General features: G+C 37.4%; 1 protein-coding gene across 1 annotated transcript; it reads left to right on the top strand.

Annotated features, from left to right (window-relative positions):
- Nucleotides 1-1,374: 1,374 nt before the first annotated feature.
- Nucleotides 1,375-14,742, top strand: RWDD1 (RWD domain containing 1). Its single transcript, XM_007454934.1, has 5 exons — nt 1,375-1,499; nt 3,293-3,436; nt 4,109-4,241; nt 4,758-4,820; nt 14,453-14,742. The coding sequence occupies exons 2-5, from the start codon at nt 3,311-3,313 to the stop codon at nt 14,572-14,574; spliced, it is 444 nt and encodes a 147-aa protein (XP_007454996.1). The 5' UTR covers nt 1,375-1,499; nt 3,293-3,310; the 3' UTR covers nt 14,575-14,742.
- The last annotated feature ends 7,351 nt before the right edge of the window (nt 14,743-22,093 follow it).

The raw sequence follows: 22,093 nt of genomic DNA, 5'->3' as shown, positions 1-22,093 counted from the left end.
AAAAAAAAAAAAAAAAAAAAAAAAAAAAAAAAAAAAAGTATGTGTATACATAAAACCAAATAAAAACCAATATTATACAAGTGTAGAGCAAAGACAAATATACAAATTGAAATAAAGGAGCTATAAAACTAATAAATTAAAATTAATTTAAATTTGGTACATGTTGGGGGAAGAGTGTCTTAAGTTCTTTTCTGCTTTTAGTCCAGTTCAGTTAATATTGTAATTTGATAAGAATGTTATATCAGTTGGTGTTAACCCCAAGGATTTTTTTTTTTCCTGTCAACTAAAATTCTGTCATGGGTATTCAGTAATACCGTTTTAGTGGTATCATTTGATAACTCTAAATCTGTCTTGTAGAATTGAAAATGAGGTTAGTATTGATATTACTGAAATCTGAATTAAAAAGCTGTTGAATACAGTTATTTACATATATTTATATAGATAGATATTTATATATATTTATATATAATTATATAAACTTCTTTGTTAACGTCATACATAAAAATTAAAACAAAATATCAAGCCAGCACATTTTGAGGTGTTTTTTTTTCCATTTCCATGGAGAGAAATCTAGATTTCAGTTAAAATCATGAAAATCAGGAGGTTTTAATAATTAAAATGTGAGTTACAGGAAAGGCAAAATCTAGACAAAGGGTCATTTTGACAAGTAAGTTTTAACAGAAAATGTTTAGCCCTACTGCTTAGTTGGCAAAATTGAGAATTCATCATGCTAGGTAGCAGAGAGATACTTTGCACTAATGCGCCTGTAAGAGTCTCACACCTATACCAGTGTCAGATCTGTGAATTGGCACAGGCCAAAAGACTGGGGGAGCATGTATGGATGAGTCAGGTTAAAAGTTTCTCAGACAGCCTCTCAAACTGTCCAGTTCACAGCTGTGTACTCTAGCAACCCCTTAGCAATGCCCTGCTGGCATTGTGCAGATAGCAGTATGGACTCCTGCACTGGAGCTGGCTCTGGTAGAGGCCTGAAAATGAGCCTAAGGTAGTACTTTTTCTGTATGTCATATTCAGTGCATTTTGTTCATCTTAAGGAGAGTTTTAAAAAGAATGTGTTCTTCATCCTTTTTCTCTGATGTGCAATATGATAAAATACTTACAAGTAGTAGATGTGTTAGAAGTGATCTTTGGTATTCCTATGATTTTTTTTCACTTATATTTGTGGTACATGTTTATGTTAGTAATTATCTATCTGGTCTCATGGTAACCTTGTTTTTCTTTGTAGGAAAATCTGTTGTGCTACTTTTCATTGACACATTGTAAATTAATTACTGATTCAGCAAAGATGTTGACCTCTCTGTACTTTACATTTTAAGGTGTTCATATCAATCTCTTATCTTGTGTCTTTAGCTGTCCAGACTACCCTCAAGTTTACATACAGTGAAAAATACCCAGATGAAGCTCCCCTTTATGAAATATTCTCTCAGTTAAATCTAGATGATAATGATGTCTCAGACATTTTAAAATTATTAGCATTACAGGTAAGGAAATAACAAGTTTTGTAATGGCATTATTTTATTGGCCTTAAATATTATACAGTAATGTTAAGAGTCAGAAAATGCTATTAAATATGTATAACCAGTGTTTTGAACAAGCAAAATTCATGATGTGTGTGTATGTATATATATTTACAAAGCATCTTTATTTTTGTTTCCCACTGTACCTTTAAAATTTGAGTAAGAGAAGTTCTTCCTATACCCGTGTTTGAAACGCAGTTAACCCTGTGACTTGTAGGTGATAAAAAGTGTGATTAGGTACTCTAAGTTATAAACACAGTTAAAATTTGGTTCTCAGAATGCCTAGTCCCATGTGCACTTAAAAATTCCAACTTAAAAAACATTAAAACTCCTAACCCCCCTGACTTGTTGCAGGCTAGTTGCCTATAATTTGGTAAGAGGAGTGGTGGAAAATGGGTGTCAGAAAGTTCTTACCTGGCTAGTTCTGTGATGGGATGGGCTACTCACATCTGGGCATGGGGGGTATTTAAAGCTCTCTCTTGCTTGGGTAGAGAGTTTTCATGGGATCTTCAGAGTAGGGAGGAGGGAGGGCAAGTAAAATCTTACTCCACCATCTTAAAAGCAGAAGTCCTGATTTTGTTTGTTTTCTAAGAAGAACTGACATAAAACATGTCTCCATCATAAATGTGACTTGTATATTTCAAGGACTCTAGGTGCTCTAAATGCTGACATTTTAAAAATATCTGGAGCTATTAGAGAATGAAGAGGGAAAGGATATATCAAACATTAATTGATGCTGATCCTGGGCCCTGTTCACTCCGTTACCCAGTGTGAAGTTATATTAATTCTCTATATTTGGTTTAACATGCTTCTTGTAAAAACATTGCAGAGAGCCTGGAACAATATACTGTATTCAGTCAGTCGTATATTAGTGTAAGTTATTTGATCTGAGTGATTTTGTTAATATGCATTTTATATTTCATTTATACTCAAACTCCTTTCTTTCAAAAAGAAAGTTTTGATTTCTTTCTGATACTTACCTGAGATCAGAGATAGAGCACATATTTGTATTTTTTCCCCTAAAAGTAGTTATATTAATTTTTAGTTATCAAAATAATAAATTTATATTATAGAAAACTCAGAAAATACAGAAAATAATGAAGAAGAAAATAAAGATTACCCTTAATCTCACCAGTCAGGTATAAATGCCTAATAACATTTTGGTACGAATTCAGAAAACTTTTTCCTACAGTAGCTAGCACTATCAGTTCTCCAGTATGTTATCATTATTTTAGTTCTTTGAGGGTATTTTAAGAGCTCTGATAATGGACTGAATTTTGAGGGCAAAGTGATTTTCTAATGTAATACAACAATAAAGAATGTAGGTTCTTTTATGATTTATCTTTATGTATCCTTTTTTCTTTCTATTTGTAATGGTTTAAAACTAAAATCATGAAAACATGCTGGAGAACTGATGTTGCTAGCTACTGCAGAAAAAGGTTTTCTGAATTCTACGTACATTTATGATTATTACATAGAATTTATTGAAATTTCGTTTTTTCTCTGTTTTAGGTTGAATATGGCAAATTACAAGACTTTTAAAATTTAAGGTGTTATTTTTATATATATGCTTAATTCTTAAGTGATCCAAGAGTCCAAACGTATGGTGTAACTGAATTAGTAATCATGTTATAAGTGTATGAAGTGTCGTGATGATGCTGAAACACCTTTTTTCCCCCACTGGTTAGTTAGTTGTTTTTCTTTTTCTGAGAATTATGTTTCTCACTACAACCTTTTTTTCTTTTTTGGTTACATAGGCAGAAGAAAACCTTGGTATGGTGATGATCTTTACTTTAGTGACAGCCGTGCAAGAAAAATTAAATGAAATAGTAGATCAAATAAAAACTAGACGAGAAGAAGAAAAAAAACAAAAAGAAAAAGAAGCAGAAGAAGCTGAAAAGGTATATTTAAAAGTCATGTTTTCTTTCATTATTCTTTAAATCTGTTTTTGGGGGGGGGTTTGTTTTTGCTTTTGGAAATTTCAGTAATTTGGGGGGAATCACAAAAAGAAGCACAAGTAAATTTTAATGAAGCTTTACTAAATAAAATTTTAGAAGGTCCCTCATTCAGTTGGTGCGCATGGCACAATAATGATTAATAATCAGTTAGTTAAAGGTTAATAAAGCTCATGCAGGTAAAATCAAGAAATATAAACTATTTCAGTTACGGTATAGAGTTTAGAATTATAAAGCCTCCACTAGAGTGATTTAAATATTTACTAAATGTAAAGAAAACCTTAGATTCTAGAATGAAGTAAAAAAGATAAGCAATGATGTTAGTATTATGAATTGATGTGTATTTAAACATATTAATATTGACAGTAGCAACTTTCTTCTTAACAGTGAATAGCAATGGGGACACATTACATATTATCTTTGCTTTTTTGTAATAAAAATTAAAAAAGGACTTTTCCAGAGTAAATTGCCAAAACCAATGAGAGTAGCCAATGCAGGCAGAAATCAGACTAAATATTTTAAACTTGAAACCATTTTTCTGTTTTTCCTGTAAGTGGCTGTATTCATTTGTCTAGAAGATCATTAGGCTTTATTTTCTAACTGTTTTTCTTTTCTAAGCAATTATTCCATGGCACTCCTGTTACAATCGAGAATTTCTTAAGTTGGAAGGCCAAGTTTGATGCAGAACTCCTGGAAATTAAAAAGAAACGAATGAAAGAAGAAGAACAAGCAGGAAAAAATAAATTAAGTGGTATGACCCCTCATATCCTGTTCCTTTAAGCCCTCCTATATTATTTCTTACATAGCAAGAGGATCATTTGGACAGATTTCTATAAGAAAATAATATACTTACGCATCTAGGACAAAAAAAGAAAGGATTCTCTCCATATGGTGATGTTTCTTCACACATAATTATAATTAATTTTTATGGCTTATCTTTCATCTAAATATTGGAGTGGATAGATGTTGAGATATAACTACCATGACTTTTAGGATCATAAGCCTTAGGACTGATAAAATCAAACCCGTTTGTTTTTCTAGGACTCTGAGGCAGATTAGGCTTTCACTTGTTCCATTTTAATGCAAATACATTTCATATGCCTCTTAGCTACTCACTGAGTTCATAAATTGATTGAAATTCACAGAAAAAACAGGTTTTAAGACTTGTTTTTTTATAACTTGTTCATATTATTCTACTGTTTAAAGCATTTTAGGGAAGATGGAGGAAAAGTATGCCATTCGAGTTAAATATGTTTATTTCTTTTAGGGAGACAGCTATTTGAAACAGATCATAATCTCGACACATCTGATATTCAGTTCTTGGAAGATGGTAAGATAATGTTAGAATTTCACATGTACATAATGTGCTGTTTTTAATATTAAACCATGAAAATCATAGTAGTAACTTAATGTAAATTTTTCCTCCCAAGGCTACAAAGAAACACATTTTGAAGAATAAATTCTAATGTTTGATCAATTTATACATTAAACTACAGCAAAGTATTTTTTTTTAATAACATCTTTATTGGAGTATAATTGCTTTACAATGGTATGTGAGTTTCTGCTTTACAACAAAGTGAATTAGCTATACATATACATATATCCCCATACCGCCTCCCTCTTAGGTCTCCCTCCCACCCTCCCTATCCCACCCCTCTAGGTGGTCACAGAGCCCCGAGCTGATCTCCCAGTGCTATGCAGCTGCTTCCCATTAGCTGTCTATTTCACATTTGGTAGTATATATAACTCTGTGACACTCTCACTTCATCCCAGCTTACCCTTCCCCCTCCCCGTGTCCTCAAGTCCATTCTCTACATCCCTGTCTATATTCCTGTCCTGCCCCTAGGTTCATCAGAACCATTTTTTTTTTTTTTAGATTCCATATAAATGTGTTAGCATATGGTATTTGTTTCTCTCTTTCTGACTTACTTCACTCTGTATGACAGACTCTGTGTCCATCCACCTCACTACAAATAACTCAATTTCGTTTCTTTTTATGGCTGAGTTATATTCCACTGTATATATGTGCCACATCTTCTTAATCCATTCATCTGTTGATGGACACTTAGGTTGCTTCCATATCCTGGCTATTGTAAATAGAGCTGCAATGAACATTGTGGTACATGACTCTTTTTGAATTATGGTTTTCTCAGGGTATAGGCCCAGTAGTGGGATTGCTGGGTACTATGCTAGTTCTATTTTTAGTTTCTTAAGGAAACTCCATACTGTTCTCCATAGTGGCTGTATCAATTTACATTCCTACCAGCAGTGCAAGAGTGTTCCCTTTTCTCCACACTCTCTCGAGCATTTATTGTTTGTAGATTTTTTGATGATACCCATTCTGACTGGTGTGAGGTGATGTCTCACTGTACTTTTGATTTGCATTTCTCTAATGGTTAGTGATGTTGAGCATCCTTTCATGTGTTTGTTGGAAATCTGTATATCTTCTTTGGAGAAATGTCTATTTAGGTCTTCTTTCCAGTTTTGGATTGGGTTTTTTGTTTTTTTGATATTGAGCTGTATGAGTTGCTTGTAAATTTTGGAGATTAATCCTTTGTCAGTTGCTTCATTTGCAAATATTTTCTCCCATTCTGAGGGTTGTCTTTTCGTCTCATTTATGGTTTCCTTTGCTGTGCAAAAGCTTTTAAGTTTCATTAAGTCCCATTTGCTTATTTTTGTTTTTATTTCCATTTCTCTAGGAGGAGTGTCAAAAAGGATCTTGCTGTGACTTATGTCATAGAGTGTTCTGCCTATGTTTTCCTCTAAGAGTTTTATAGTGTCTGGCCTTACATTTAGGTCTTTAATCTATTTTGAGTTTATTTTTGTGTATGGTGTTAGGGAGTGTTCTAATTTCATTCTTTTACATATAGCTGTCCAGTTTTCCCAGCACCACTTATTGAAGAGGCTGTCTTTTCTCCATTTTACATTCTTGCCTCCTTTATCAAAGGTAAGGTGACCATATATGCGTGGGTTTATCTCTGGGCTTTCTGTCCTGTTCCACTGATCTATACTTCTGTTTTTGTGCCAGTACTATACTGTCTAGATTACTGTAGCTTTGTAGTATAGTCTGAAGCCTGGGAGCCTGATTCCTCCAGCTCCATTTTTCTTTCTCAAAATTGCTTTGGCTATTCAGGGTCTTTTGTGTTTCCATACAAATTGTGAAATTTTTTGTTCTAGTTCTGTGAAAAATGCCATTGGTAGTTTGATAGGGATTGCATTGAATCTGTAGAGTGCTTTGGGTAGTATAGTTATTTTCACGGTGTTGATTTTTCCAATCCAAGAACTTGGTATATCTCTCCATCTGTTTGTATCATCTTTAATTTCTTTCATCAGTGTCTTATAGTTTTCTGCATACAGGTCTTCTGTCTTCTTAGGTAGGTTTATTCCTAGGTATTTTATTCTTTTTGTTGCAGTGGTAAATGGGAGTGTTTCCTTAATTTCTCTTTCAGATTTTTCATCATTAGTGTGTAGGAATGCAAGAGATTTCTGTGCATTAATTTTGTATCCTGCTACTTTACTACATTCATTGATTAGCTCTAGTAGTTTTCTGGTAGCGTCTTTAGGATTCACTACATAGAGTATCATGTCATCTGCAAACAGTGACAGTTTTATTTCTTCTTTTCCAATTTGGATTCCTTTTATTGCTTCTCTGATTGCTGTGGCTAAAAATTCAAAAACTAGGTTAATAGAGGTGAGAATAGGCAACCTTCTCTTGTTCCTGATCTTAGTGGAAATGGTTCCAGTTTTTTACCACTGAGAATGATGTTGGCTGTGGGTTTGTCATATATGGCCTTTATTATGTTGAGGTAAGTTCCCTCTATGCCTGCTTTCTGGACAGTTTTTATCATAAATGGGTGTTGAATTTTGTTGAAAGCTTTTTCTACATCTATTGAAATGATCATATGGTTTTTATTCTTCAGTTTGTTAATATGGTGTATCGCATTGATTGATTTGCGTATATTGAAGAATCCTTGCATTCCTGGGATACACCCCACTTGATCATGGTGTATGATCCTTTTAATGTGCTGTCGGATTCTGTTTGCTGGTATTTTGCTGAGGATTTTTGCATCTATGTTCATCAGTGATATTGAACTATAGTTTTCTTTCTTTGTGACATCCTTTTCTGGTTTTGTTATCAGGGTGATGGTGGCCTCGTAGAATGACTTTGGGAGTGTTCCTCTCTCTGCTATATTTTTGTAGAGTTTGAGAAGGATAGGTGTTAGCTTTTCTCTAAATGTTTGATAGAATTCGCCTGTGAAGCCATCTGGTCCTGGGCTTTTGTTTGTTGGAAGATTTTTAAACACAATTTCAATTTCAGTGCTTGTGATTGGTCTGTTTATATTTTCTGTTTCTTCCTGGTTCAGTCTTGGAAGGTCGTGCTTTTCTAAGAATTTGGAATTTGTCCATTTCTTCCAGGTGGTCCTTTTTTTTTTTTTTTTTTTTTTTTTTGTGATACGTGGGCCTCTCACTGTTGTGGAGCACAGGCTCTGGGCGCACAGACTCAGTGGCCATGGCTCACGTGCCTAGCCACTCAGCAGCATGTGGGATCTTCCCGGACCGGGGCATGAACCCGTGTCCCCTGCATCGGCAGGTGGGCTCTCAACCACTGTGCCACCAGGGAAGCCCCAGGTGGGCCATTTTATTGGCATATAGTTGCTTGTATTTATCTCTCATGATCCTTTGTATTTCTGCAGTGTCAGTTATTACTTCTCCTTTTTCATTTCTAATTCTATTGATTTGAGTCTTCTTCCTTATTTTCTCGATAAGTCTGGCTAATGGTTTATCAATTTTGTTTATCTTCTCAAAGAACCAGTCTTTAGTTTTATTGATCTTTGCTATTGTTTCCTTCATTTCTTTTTCATTTATTTCTGATCTGATCTTTGTGATTTCTTTCCTTCTGGTAACTTTGGGGGTTTTTTGTTCTTCTTTTTCTAATTGCTTTTGGTGTAAGGTTAGGTTGTTTATTTGAGATGTTTCTTGAGGTAGGATTGTATTGCTATGCACTTCCTTCTTAGAACTGCTTTTGCTGCATCCCATAGGTTTTGCATCATTGTGTTTTCATTGTCATTTGTTTCTAGGTATTTTTTGATTTCCTCTTTGATTTCTTCAGTGATCTCTTGGTTATTAAGTAGTGTGTTGTTTAGCCTCTATGTGTTTGTATTTCTTACAGATTTTTTTCTTGTAATTGATATCTAGTCTCATAGCATTGTGGTCGGAAAAGATACTTGATATGATTTCAGTTTTCTTAAGTTTACCAAGGCTTGATTTGTGACTCAATAAATGATCTATCCTGGAGAATGTTCCATGAGCACTTGAGAAGAAAGTGTATTCTGTTGTTTTGGGGTGGAATGTCCTATAAATATCAATTAAGTCCATCTTGTTTAATGTATCATTTAAAGCTTGTGTTTATTTATTTTCATTTTGGATGATCTGTCCATTGGTGACAGTGGAGTGTTAAAGTCCCCTACTCTTATCATGTTACTGTCAATTTCCCCTTTTATTATGGCTGTTAGCATTTTCCTTATGTATTGAGGTGCTTCTATGTTGGGTGCATAAATATTTAGAATTGTTATATCTTCTTGGATTGATCCCTTGAGCATTATCTAGTGTCCTTCTTTGTCTCTTGTAATAGTCTTTATTTTAAAGTCTATTTTGTCTGATATGAGAATTGCTACTCCAGCTTTCTTTTGATTTCTATTTGTGTGGAATATCTTTTTCCATCCCCTCACTTTCAGTCTTTATGTGTCCCTAGGTCTGAAGTGGGTCTGTCATAGACAGCATATATGCGGGTCTTATTTTTGTATCCATTCAGCCAATCTATGTCTTTTGGCTGGAGCATTTAATCCCTTTACATTTAGGGTAATTTTCAATATGTATGTTCCTATTACCATTTTCTTAGTTGTTTTGGGTTTTTTTATTGTAGGTCTTTTCCTTCTCTTGTGTTTCTACCTAGGTAAGTTCCTTTAGCATTCGTTGTAAACCTGGTTTGGTGGTGCTGAATTATCTTAGCTTTTGCTTGTCTGTAAAGGTTTTAATTTCTCCGTTGAATCTGAATGAGTTCCTTGCTGGGTAGAGTAGTCTTGGTTGTAGGGTTTTCCCTTTCATCACTTTAAATATGTCCTGCTACTCCCTTCTGGCTTGTAGAGTTTCTGCTGAAATATCAGCTGTTAACCTTATGGGGATTCCCTTGTATGTTATTTGTTGCTTTTCCCTTGCTGCTTTTAATATTTTTTCTTTGTATGTAATTTTTGATAGTTTGATTAATATGTGTCTTGGTGTGTTTCTTCTTGGATTTATTCTGTATGGGACTCTCTGTGCTTCCTGGACTTGATTAACTATTTCTTTTCCCATACGAGGGAAGTTTTCAACTATAATCTCTTCAAATATTTTCTCAGCCCCTTTCTTTTTCTCTTCTTCTTCTCGGACCTCTATAATTTGAATGTTGGTGTGTTTAGTGTTGTCCCAGAAGTCTCTGAGAGTGTCTTCAGTTCTTTTCATTCTTTTTTCTTTATTCTGTTCTGCAGTAATTATTTCCACTATTTTCCAGGTCACTTATCCATTCTTCTGCCTCAGTTATTCTGCTATTGATTCCTTCTAGAGAATTTTTAATTTCATTAATGTGTTGTTTATCATTGTTTGTTTACTCTTCAGTTCTTCTGCATCCTTGTTGAACGTTTCTTGTATTTTCTTGATTGTGTTTTCAAGATTTTGGATCATCTTTCCTATCATTATTCTGAATTCTTTTTCAGGTAGACTGCCTCTTTCCTCTTCCTTTGTTTGGTCTGGTGGGTTTTTATCTTGCTCCTTCATCTGCTGTGTGCTTCTCTGTCTTCTCATTTTGCTTAACTTACTGTGTTTGGGGTCTCCTTTTCGCAGGCTTCAGGTTCATAGTTCTTTTTGTTTTTGGTGTCTGCCCCCAGTGGCTAAGGTTGGTTCAGTGGGTTGTGTAGGCTTCCTGGGGGAGGGGACTGAAGGTTGTGTTCTGGTGGATGAGGCTGGATCTTGTCTTTTTGGTGGGCAGGTCTGTGTCCGGTGGTGTGTTTTGGGGTGTCTGTGACCTTATTATGATTTTAGGCAGCCGCTCTGCTAATGGGTGGGGTTGTGTTCCTGTCTTGCTAGTTGTTTGGCATAGGGTGTCCAGCACTGTAGCTTGCTGGTCATTGAGTGGAGCTGGGTCTTAGCGTTGAGATGGTGATCTCTGGGATAGCTTTCATCATTTGATATTACATGGAGCTGGGAGGTCTCTGGTGGACCAATGTCCTGAACTCCGCTCTCCCACCTCAGAGTCAGAGGCCTGACAGCCAGCCGGAGCACCGAGACCCTGTTAGCCAGAAAGAAAGAAAGAGAGAGAGCGAGAGAGAGAGAAAGCAAGAGAGAAAGAAAGAAAAGAGCAACCAAACCAAAAAACAAATCCAGCAATGATAACAAGTGCTAAAAAATATACTAAAAACAAAACAAAAAATAGACAGACAGAACCCTAGGAGAAATGGTAAAAGCAAATCTATATAGACAGAATCATTCACAGAAGCATACACATACACACTCAGAAAAAGAGAAAAAGGAAAAAAATATATATATCATTGCTCCGAAAGTCCACCGCCTCAATTTGGGATGATTCATTGTCTATTCAGGTATTCCACAGATGCAGGGTACATCAAGTTGATGGTGGAGATTTAATCCGCTGCTCCTGAGGCTGCTGGGAGATATTTCCCTTTCTCTTTGTTCGCACAGGTCCTGGGGTTCAGCTTTGGATTTAGACCCTCCTCTGCATGTAGGTCTCCTGAGAGCATCTGTTCTTTGCTTAGACAGGGCGAGGTTAAAGTAACCGCTGATTAGGGGGCTCTGGCTCAATCAGGCCGGGGGGAGGGAGGGGCATGGAGTGCGGGGCGAGCCTGCGGTGGCAGAGGCCAGCGTGACATTGCACCAGCCTGAGGCGCGCCGTGCGTTCTCCCAGAGGAGTTGACCCTGGATCTCGGGACCTTGGCAGTGGCGGGCCGCACAGGCTCCCCGGAAGGGGGGTGTGGATAGTGACCTGTGCTCGCACACAGGCTTCTTGGTGGCGGCAGCAGCAGCCTTAGCATCTCATGCCCGTCCCTGGGGTCCACGCTTTTAGCCACAGCTCGCGCCCATCTCTGGAGCGCGTTTAGGCGGTGCTCTGAATCCTCTCCTGCGTACCCCGAAATAATGGTCTCTTGCCTCTTAGGCAGTTCCAGACCTTTTCCCCGGACTCCCTCCCGGCTAGCTGTGGCTCACTAGCCCCCTTCAGGCTGTGTTCATGCAGCCACCCCCAGTCCTCTCCCTGGGATCCGACCTCCGAAGTCTGAGCCTCAGCTCCCAGCCCCCCCACCCCACCCAGCGGGTGGGCAGACAAGTCTCTCTGGCTGGTGAGTGCTGGTTGGCACCGAGCCTTTGTGAGGGAATCTCTCTGCTTTGCCCTCCGCACCCGTGTTGCTATGCTCTCCTCCATGGCTCTGAAGCTGCTTCCCCCCCTCCGCCACCCCCCGTCTCCACCCGTGAAGGGGCTTCCTAGTGTGTGGAAACCTTTCCTCCTTCACAGCTCCCTCCCAGAGGTGCAGGTCCCATACCTATTCTTTTGTATATGTTTTTTCTTTTTTCTTTTACCCTACCCAGGTATGTGGGTAGTTTCTTGCCTTTTGGGAGGTCTGAGGTCTTCTGCCAGCGTTCAGTAGGTGTTCTGTAGGAGTTGTTCCACGTGTAGATGTATTTCTGATGTATTTTTGGGGAGGAAGGTGATCTCCGCGTCTTACTCTTCCGCCATCTTAAAGGTCTCCCCCCAGCAATGTATTTTTTAAAGTTTTATGATAACTTAAGCAATATCAAAGATAGCATTAGATAAACAATATGGTCACATTTGCCTCTAACAACTAGTAAACCAGGTCACTATGACTCAAGTGACCTGTTTTCTTCAAATTTCTAGTATCACAAATCTGTGGTCTGTCATGGAACTTTATAAAAACCTCAAACGTAGAACTAACCAAAAGTCTTAGATTTTATATCACTCTCACTGTCTTTGGCACCTCTAGTCTCTTGTGCTTTCCTTTTCTTTTTTATCCTGACCCTTAAGCTCTTGCTGTCTTTGTCCATCCATTGTCCATCCATCCACAAATATTTATTGCATCCCTGTAAGGCAGGCACTGTCCTGGCTGCTGAGGATACAGCAGAGAACAATTTAGACAGATTTCCCTGCCCTCATGGGGCTTGAGCCCTATGTGTATCTCTTAAACTGAGCTCCTTACTCAGTCACCCCTCCAGTAGCTCCCTGGGTTCTGTACTTCATCGTCCTTCTGTCATGCCCATTATGCCAGCTGGGGATCCTCTAGCATCTGGCCTTTTGACCTTGTTCCTGGACTACCTTCTGGAAAAGGTTAAGAAGGTTAAGAATCAACTATCTGTTGAGGTGGCCCACTGCTAAATCATGCTTCTTAACCTGAGCTGGGCTCCTACTGACACTGAGCAATTTTTTTTTATAATTTTAATATCTTATTACATTCTTGTTCTAAGATTTTTAGTCTCCAAAAAGAAAAAAAAAAAAAAAATCCCAAACCAAAAACCGTGAAACAGAAAACAAGGATATCTTCATCTGTCCTCCCTCTCATTTTAGGAGCTTATTTTACTTTCTATTTTGTTGAGAAGTTTTAGATCCAGAAAGTTTAGTCTCATTCTCTCTTGAACTTTAAAAGTTTTACTGTCTTTACTCATTTTTGACTCTTTTCCTTGTCTAATGGATCAAGTGTCTCCTTATATCCAGTAACTTACCAAAAGCTCTCTGTTGATTCTGCCTCTGAAATGTCTTTTCAGCTCTTTCCTCCTAATTTGAAAGTTTTGTTATTTTTCAACTGGACTTTAGTAATAGTTTAATAAATTATTTCCCTGCCTCAGTCTCTTCCTCCTGGTGCCCTTTCCTACCTTGTAGTCACCACCTCTGAGGTGGTATTTCTAAAAGCCATGTGTAATGATGCCATTTCTCTCCGTACAGTCCTCTGATGCTTAGAGGGAGAGGTTGACCTGCACAGTCCTTCAGTTTGGCCTTCATCTGTGTTATCTCCAGATGTTTTTCTTCAAGAATCTTGTGTTCCACTTAGAAGTGTTCAAGGTCTTAGCTCTTCTCTCTGCCTTTGCATAACCTACCTAGAATTGCTTCATCCTGGCTCCTTTTCTTCTGGTTGGATTCTAATTTATCATGAAGATATTTCAGATGTCATCTGCTCTGTGAGGGCTTCACTACTTCTCCCAGGCTGAGTCAGTTATTCTTCGGCTTGGACTTAACAAATTGCATTTTATTACTGAACTGCTCTTAGGCATGAAGCAGGACTCCTTCTCATTAAGTTGAATGTCAGTGGACTAGAGTCTGAGAGGGAAAGAAGGTAAACCATGTTTGGTGATTTAAGAGTACTGTAGTATCCTACTTTATTTACTACAGATAGACTGAAGAGTGAAGATGTTTCATACAAAGCCTGGGTGTTACTTCCTATAGGGCTTAGACATTTGGAATCTTAGAAAGGCATACCACTGGTTACAGGGGAAGTGGGTGAGAGTGAAGACCAAATTTGTCAATTAATTATAGGTATAGTTGAGCTTTAATGATGTATATATCTCCAGTATTGGAAGAGATAAACTCTTGGTACAGGTCTCATGGTCAGTGATAATCAACTTTGTATCATCATTGTCTTCAACTTATAACATGCCAGATCATAAATAATTCATTCTAGAATGGCTTTTTTTGTAGCTGGAATTTTTAGACTATGAACTGGAAACATGAAGTTGCTCTTAAAATGTGTGGTCTCTGCTGACCAATGCAGATGTTGGTATGAGTAGTAGTTCAGGATTTCGTCACTTGCACCTCAGATGCACATTTAAAAAGTCTCTGTTTGGTACTGCCATTGGGTTGTATCTTTTATTTCTGAGTGTAAGACTGCAGGGGAAATCTTCTGTCTTTTGCAGCTGGAAACAACGTGGAGGTAGATGAGTCTTTGTTCCAGGAAATGGATGACTTGGAGCTGGAGGATGATGAGGATGATCCAGACTACAATCCTGCTGACCGGGAGAGTGACTTGACCGACTAATGGACTAGCCCGTCTTCAGAGAGGCTTGACTGCCATAGCATCTGTGGCTGTGCTAAGAGGGTGTTGATTTTCCTTTCTTTTTTCTAAGAAAAAATAATTTTCAGGAGAATATTCTTCTGATGGCTTTCATCATTGAACTTAATAAACTGATCTTAAAATTTCAGATATAAAATGTTCAATTCCTCTTATTGGTGGGAAGAAGGCCACATATTTAAAATCATTTAGTGTTGGAGAGAAATTCTGCCTAAAACACCAAGACTGGAAGGTCAGCTGTTGCTGTACCCAGGTGTGGGTTTATATGCAAGGAATTGGAATAACTTGGAATTTCTGTGCTAGAGACTGGTGGCTTTTGAATTCTAAGGGTTGTCATTCATGTAAAATATTAGAAGACTGAGGCGAACAGAGCATTAAACCTTCTGAATTCTAGCCTTCGGGCATAATAAATTTAAGTCTTAACAAAACCAGAAGCCCATATAATAGTCAGGAGTAAAATGGACTTTAGTCATATAGTAATATCTGAATCAGAATCATCTTTGGAGTTATTAAAAAGTGTGCACTCCTGGTCCCTTCTCAGTGGAGGTTAATAAACACTGAGCCTCATCCTGAGTTTTAAAATGGTGAAATCTCATACCTGTGACACAGGTGATTGTGATGCACATTCCTGATGAAGAACTACTGTCCTACAGTTGTCAAGTCTATAAATTGTGATTTTCCCCACTTTTCTAATTAACCAGTCTGAAGTGGTTTGAATTCTTGGGATTGTACACTGTCTGCAAGAGTACCACACATCCACATTCATGCACACATTAGACCTTTGTGATAATTTGGAATGATCGACTTGGGGGCTCCAGGTAGGAGAGCCAGGCTTCGTGCAAGTTATCCAGTCATTGCAGTTCTGGAGGATTGAATCTTAACCACAATAGGAAATCACTTGTGCTATTGCAAATGGCTTCCTCAATTCAGAAATACTGTATACCCACAAACACAGCAATATCAATCTGTGTTTATTTTTGAAGTCAGACCTTATGATTAAAATAAAGTTAAGACAGAACTATCATTGAGGAATTTAATGCTTTTCACCCACCTTGATCCTGACCAATAAAGAGGAATAGCAGTAATGTTCAGTATTTCTATGCAGAGAGAAGTCCAAAAGTTTGTTACGTGAGACTTTGCTTTTCCTAAGGAGAGATCCTTTCTGCAGCTGATCAGCAGTTGCATAAGAACCTGAAGGAGTGGTTCAGTTAAGAAAAGCAGTCGTGAGCAGTGTAGTATGAGGTCAATGAAGACTTGACCTTGAAGTATCAAGAATGAGTACACTTGCCCCTCACATAATTTTTTAAAGTCTAAGTTTTACACATTTTCTACAGATATTGAATAACCACCTTTGTCATTTCAGAATGTAGGCAGACCCTAATGAAATGGAAATAAAGACAACCTGGTTAGTTCTAATGATAATCCCAAATATTTTCACCCGGAGTAAAAATTAACTTTACTGTTGGCTTTGTATTCTGGGAATTAACCAAAGACTCTGCTTCTCAAACTGGAGCACACTTAATTCCTGGATGTGTAACAGCATGACTGGTAGTATTTGAAGCAATAATTGGCCTATCTTGAATTATCAGTTTTGCTTTTGGATTTGGGAAAATTTTTGTTTTGGTTTTTCTACTCGTATTAACTTGTATACAGTATTATTAAGTTAAAGACATACACAGATATTTGTATTCATTGCTGTATCCCTGGAACAATGGCGCTGAGTAGGCACCTAATTGTTGGAACAGTATGCAAGATGCTTATGCATTTTAAAGATAAAATATAAGAGTTCAAAGAAATGTTCTATTTGCCATCTGCAGCTTTGAGTAATGCTTCTAGGTTCTGCTTTACTTCACATTGTTCTGGCAGCAAGCATGCCTTAGGGAAAAAAAAAAGTGGATAAATACTAACCTAAGGTAACACATCTAAAAGGTTACCCTTCTGGCAGCAAGGATGACTTAGGAAAAAAAAGTGAATAAATACTAATCTAAGGTAACACATCTAAAAGGTTACATGAACATTTCCTAGTTGAGGCAAAACCAAGAGAGATATCAGTAACATCTCTTATCAGTGAAAAGGATGAGATCATTGATTGTACTGTGGCAAACTCCCAAGGTATATGTGCCAAGAAGTAAAGAGATGCATTCTTGGATTCCAGAAGAAAGGAAATTGTGGGTTTTCAATATTTATGTGCTAGCTGGTTGTTAGGTGTTATAAAGGTGCAAACAGATAGTAAGTAAACGACTGCAAGTAGCTCCTAGTGTTTGTCTTTCAGAGAACATACATGACAGGCAGCGATCGTAGGGATTGTATGATTATGGGTTAAAATGAGTCACACAGTTCAAGAACTGTAGAGAGTAATTTTAGAGAGACCATTTAGGTCTAAAGTGACAGGGAAAGTTTTCCACAAATGACACGTGGAGTGTGAATTCATATAGATAGGTAAATGTGAATGACACTAGTTTGTTTGCTGCCTTAGGACCTGTGTCTGAGTAACAGAGATGACAGAATGTTGCCAAAAGGTGTACTGTGAAGTTTATAGGTTCCTTTTTCATGTCACCTTTCTTGGGCAAACTCATCAAAGGACTTGAAAGAAGGGGGTTGAGTTGGATTCCAAATGTACTAAATCCCCTCCATTAATAAAAGATGGGAAAATGCTCGGGAAGTTTCAAGAATATTGTAAAGGGTTATCGAATCAAAAATTTCACAGTGCTGTGTAAAGCCATAATGGCACCTGAGCTAAAAGGAAAAACAATAATTATTTAAAATTTGGATAATTCATTTATCATGGATTTTTACATTGATTTTTATTTTTTAAATGCTGCATTAAAATATTATTTATCTTTGTTGAATTTTATGCATCTCCTTAAATTTTGCACCCAAGGTAAGTGCCTCACTCACCTGACTGTCATTCTTGCTGTTTCAAAGAGGTTCTCAGGGTCCTATGGCCTCCATCCCAAAGAACATTAGGTAGAAAGACCAGGAAAAGAAACTACTTTTTCAGGTAAAGTGGGCTTCTTTGCATAAATGAAAGTGCTCAGTGGACAAACAAAATGAAGCCATATTACTACCAGCCAAATAGTTAAGGTAAAGTAATTAAGGACATGAGTGTGGGCTGCTGCCACATGCCCAAGACATTAAAAAATAGGTCACTGGCTTTACTCATACCAGTCCAAGCTTATTTAAATGTGATATAATCATTAAATGAAAATGAATTATACTCCAGATTTGGTGGTATCATTAATAGATTTATTGTTGTGGAACTCTGTTTTGAAAATATGGATCTAGAGCATTCTCCACCTGTACATTTGAGAGAAAGTTAAAAAAACTTATTGATTTTAATTTGGATGTATCTTCTGATGTAAATTTTGCTTTTAAAGTATCGGAGTGATCCATCTCTATTGATCTAAAGGCCCTTAAGACATTAGGATCTGTTACTAAAGGTATTTGTTTTAAAAGGTAAATATTGATGCTAATAAAGGTATGCATTTAATGTTTTCCATGCTATTATCAGCTGATATTATGGGATTCTATTTGAGAATAGAATAGAAACGGAAATGTCTCTGTGCATATGTTTTTTTTTTTACATAGTGAGGCTGAGATTTCTCACCGACATTGGTGCTCAATTGATAATAAACCAAGCACACTTTGAGCCAGCCCCTGGGAGCTTGAGCACAAAAGGAAAAAAGTAAGGATTTAATACTTGATATTTCAGTTCACCACTGAAATTTAACGTGTTGCTTAATATGAAAATATCTGAGATGGTTCTGCTGGAAAGAGGTGTGAATTGGAATAATGGGCTTGTCTACTAACTGTGGGAGCTTGAAGAAAATTCACATAACCTCTGATCCTCAACTTTCTCATCTGTAAGGTGGGGGATTATAATAGTTCCTTAACATGAAAAAGGTGTTAAAAAAAGGAAACTTAATAAACATCAAAACTGGGCTGTTAACAGGGAACTTCCTCACAGGCCTTTGTCTACAAATCTCTCCCACCTTTCCCATTCCACCTGCCCTACACAATCAAATTATAATGAAGACGTCTACTGCTATGGACTGAAGATTTGAGTTCCCTGAAATTCAAATGTTGAAATTATAACCCCCATGGTGATGATGTTAGGAGGTAGTGCCTTTGGGAGTTGATGAATGGGATAATTGCCCTTGTAAAAAGAGGGCCTTGAAAGCTCCCTGCCCCTTCTGCTATGTGAAGTTACAGTGAGAAGACAGCCAAGGGAGCCAATTCTCACCAGACAAGAATATGCTGCTGTCATAACCTTGGACTTCCCAGCCTCCAGAACTGTGAGAAATAAATTTTTATTGTTTATAAGCCACCCAGTCTACGGTATTTTGTTAGAGCAGTCTGAATAGACTCAGACAAATACTCCTCCATCTTCCTTCTGCCAGTATTTCATCAAAAAATCGAATTCTGGAAAAGAACAAAAGATATATTTGCAGCGGAGATAGCACCTCCTTTAGCTCCAGTTGTTGCCCTGCATTTGCATCTGTAGCAGCAAAAGTGCCTCAAGTGAGAACAGCTCTGAAGGGTGTCCCAGCTCCTTAGCCCCGTGTTTGTGACTCGCTGTGGATACTGTTAAACCGCATTGCAGTTCAACTTCTCCCTGTGCAGTCTTGCTTCCTTCACTCCCTCACAGGTGTTGTTCCTGAGAGCTCTTCCCAGTCTGCAGGCACGTCTCTGTTTCCTGGGGGAACCCAACCTAAAATGTCTTACAATAATTTTTACAATAAACGTCTTACAATAATAATTTAAATTAAAGCAGTACGGTGACCCAATGGCAGAACAATGATAGATCAGAACATATGAGGGCAGAGTTTGGTGGGATGGACCTTGAGTCAGTGCCCTTGGCTGCCCACAGACCCTAAGTGCTGCTCGGGAGTGATTCTGGGTCAGGGTTAAAGTGTGGGAGCGCTTTTGACTGTCACAATATATCAGAGTGGCTAGAAGCCAGAGATACTAGACATCTTCTGGTGGGAGGACGTTCTCACAACAAGAAAAACTGTTCTGAATCTTGCACAAATTTCTCACCTTCTTCTGGACATTCATGGTGGTGAAAAACCTGTCTAACTACCTTAGTGTTGAACTAATTCCAGTTGTGTGTGAACTCAAAGTTTATTTTGCATAATTTTAAGAACTTCAGAATGTTACCATGCAAATTAAGAAAAGATTGTATTTTGTTTCCAGAAATTTATAAAAAAAAATTTCAACATCAAAAAAATAACATTGCAGGTAACAACTCCTCATATTCAACATGAATTACCAAGGCGATGTATATATTGCATTCATTAGAGTTGTTGCCTCTATGGTAATTTTGCTTGTAGGTGAAATGACTGGCCTACTTTATGACATCTTATATTGCAGGAATACTTGAGTATTTCATATGTAAATACACGTTATTTTTTATTTGTAACTTTCTTTGTATTTCTTTATAATCAGGGTATTGATTTATTTTTCAAATTTCATATGTAGTTAGATCATGTTATCTATGGATTTTATCTTAGGAAAGTAAAGGAATTACAATGAAAAAATCACAATAGTATACTTTACACTCACTAGAATGTCAAATTTTTTAAAAAACGAATAATCTGCTTGGTGCAGATGTGCAGCAGCTGCAATTTGTTCACACTGATGCTGGGGTGAAAAATGGCACGAGCGCTTTGGAAAACTGGATGTTTCTTACAAAGTAAACAGTACATCTATTCTACAACCCAGTAATTTTATCGTTAGGTATTTGTACAAGAGATGTAAAATGTATGTCCAAAAAGTGTTGTACAAGAATATACATAGTAGCTTTATTCATAATTGTCCTAAAATGGAAACAACCTAAATGTCTCTTGATAGGTAAATGAACAAATTGTGTTATATTTATGCAATATAATTCTACTCAGCAATAAAAAGGAACAAACTACTGGTACACATTCAAACATGGATGACTATCAACAATTTTCTGTTTAGCAAAAGATAATTGATGCACTTTATGTAAAGTTTTAGGACAGGGAAATCTAATCAGTGTTGATTAAGAAAATCAAAACAATGGTTTCCTCTGAGTTATGGGAGATTAACTGGAAAAGATCACATGAGAACTTCCTGGGTTGAGGGAAATGTATATATTTTCCGAAATTCATCAGCTACGCACTTAACATTCATGAATTTTATAGGATGTAAATCACACCTCAGTTTAAACAAAGAGTGTTATGAAAAAAAGAGGGAAAACCCCCCAAAGATGTGGGGATGTGATAGGGCTGAGAACTATTTTTCTAGGACGTTAAGTTCCACCAAGCTCTATAAAGGATGAAGAAGTAATAATAGAATCGGACGAGAAGAAATCTGGGAGGGGGGATAAGAGGCTCCTGCATAGGAGGAACTTGAGACCTCAGGCAAAGCAGGTCCGCGGTCACCAGCAGTAGCCGCCAGTTTCATGCAACACACACCTGTGCCAGAGGCCGCGGTGGAAGGAGAGACGTCTCCCTGGAGGTCTGCAAAGCCTGAGAAGACAGAACATAGGCCCGTCTAGACGAGACTCCCCCCACCAGTATGCAGACCCTTTTGAGGAGAAGTAGGAGGAAAGATAAGTTAGGAGGAGTGAAACAGCCTGACGGAGTTTAAAGTGTCTTAATTAAATTTACCTCAAGTCCATGTTCAACACTGGGGGAGACATATAATCTTAATCTATCGTTTTATTATTTATTTATTTTGTTAGTGGGAAGGAGGGTTTGTGAATAAGATGAATTGGTATAGAAAATAGAAAATGTATACTTTTCCACACAGTGCTTAGTCATGGAGTATAAATCATTAATTTTCTTATAGGAGAATTAAATTGAGATAATATAATTAGAGCCTTGTCCTGAATTTCACTCGGTGCCAGGAGGCAGCTTCAAGGTAGCAAATAGCTTAGTTAAGCACAGAGTATAATCTATTGAAAATCCCTGTGGGTATGAAAATCATGCAGGTCCTGCAGTTATGCTTCAAGAATGTTAGGTTCTAGCTATATCAGAAAGACAGTACTGCTTGTATTGTAGCAAGTGAGATGAGTTCTTTAATTATTCATAATTTTTATGATGGAAAAATAAGCAAAGATAAGCACATGCCCAAGCATGGTTGTGAATGGGGAAGTCAGTTTTATTTTGTATTACCACCTGATACAACGCATTATTACCATTTCAGAAGAAACTCTTCGTTCATAATAGAGTCCTTTTTGTTAAGCACAGAGTGTATTCCTGAGACTGCCTGTTCACTCTGTAAATGATGTTAAATACCTCTTTTGATCTTGAAGAGGACTGTATCGCCATCTATCAACCAAAATGAGTAAATCATCTTGAAAATGCTGGGTTCGCAAGTGTCATCTAGTGGTTAAGGAATCTATTGCGTTTTTAACCACCAGGATTTTTGGACAACAGTGGCTGGCTCCAGGGACAAAAAGGGCAAAAACCAAAACTAAACAAACAAAAAATAGGAGACCATCCCCGTCATGACC

Source organism: Lipotes vexillifer, unplaced genomic scaffold, assembly GCF_000442215.2.
Source record: "Lipotes vexillifer unplaced genomic scaffold, Lipotes_vexillifer_v1.1 scaffold58, whole genome shotgun sequence".
Lineage (NCBI taxonomy): Eukaryota > Metazoa > Chordata > Mammalia > Artiodactyla > Lipotidae > Lipotes > Lipotes vexillifer.
This window is presented reverse-complemented; position numbering and strand designations above follow the sequence as displayed.

Bases quoted from the DNA above. Each gene is read 5' to 3' on its own strand.
- RWDD1 (XM_007454934.1), top strand. From the start codon at position 3,311: ATGGTGATGATCTTTACTTTAGTGACAGCCGTGCAAGAAAAATTAAAT. The intron at 4,242-4,757 runs GTATGACCCCTC...TATTTCTTTTAG, and splicing joins AGGAAAAAATAAATTAAGTG to GGAGACAGCTATTTGAAACA. The intron at 4,821-14,452 runs GTAAGATAATGT...TGTCTTTTGCAG, and splicing joins TATTCAGTTCTTGGAAGATG to CTGGAAACAACGTGGAGGTA.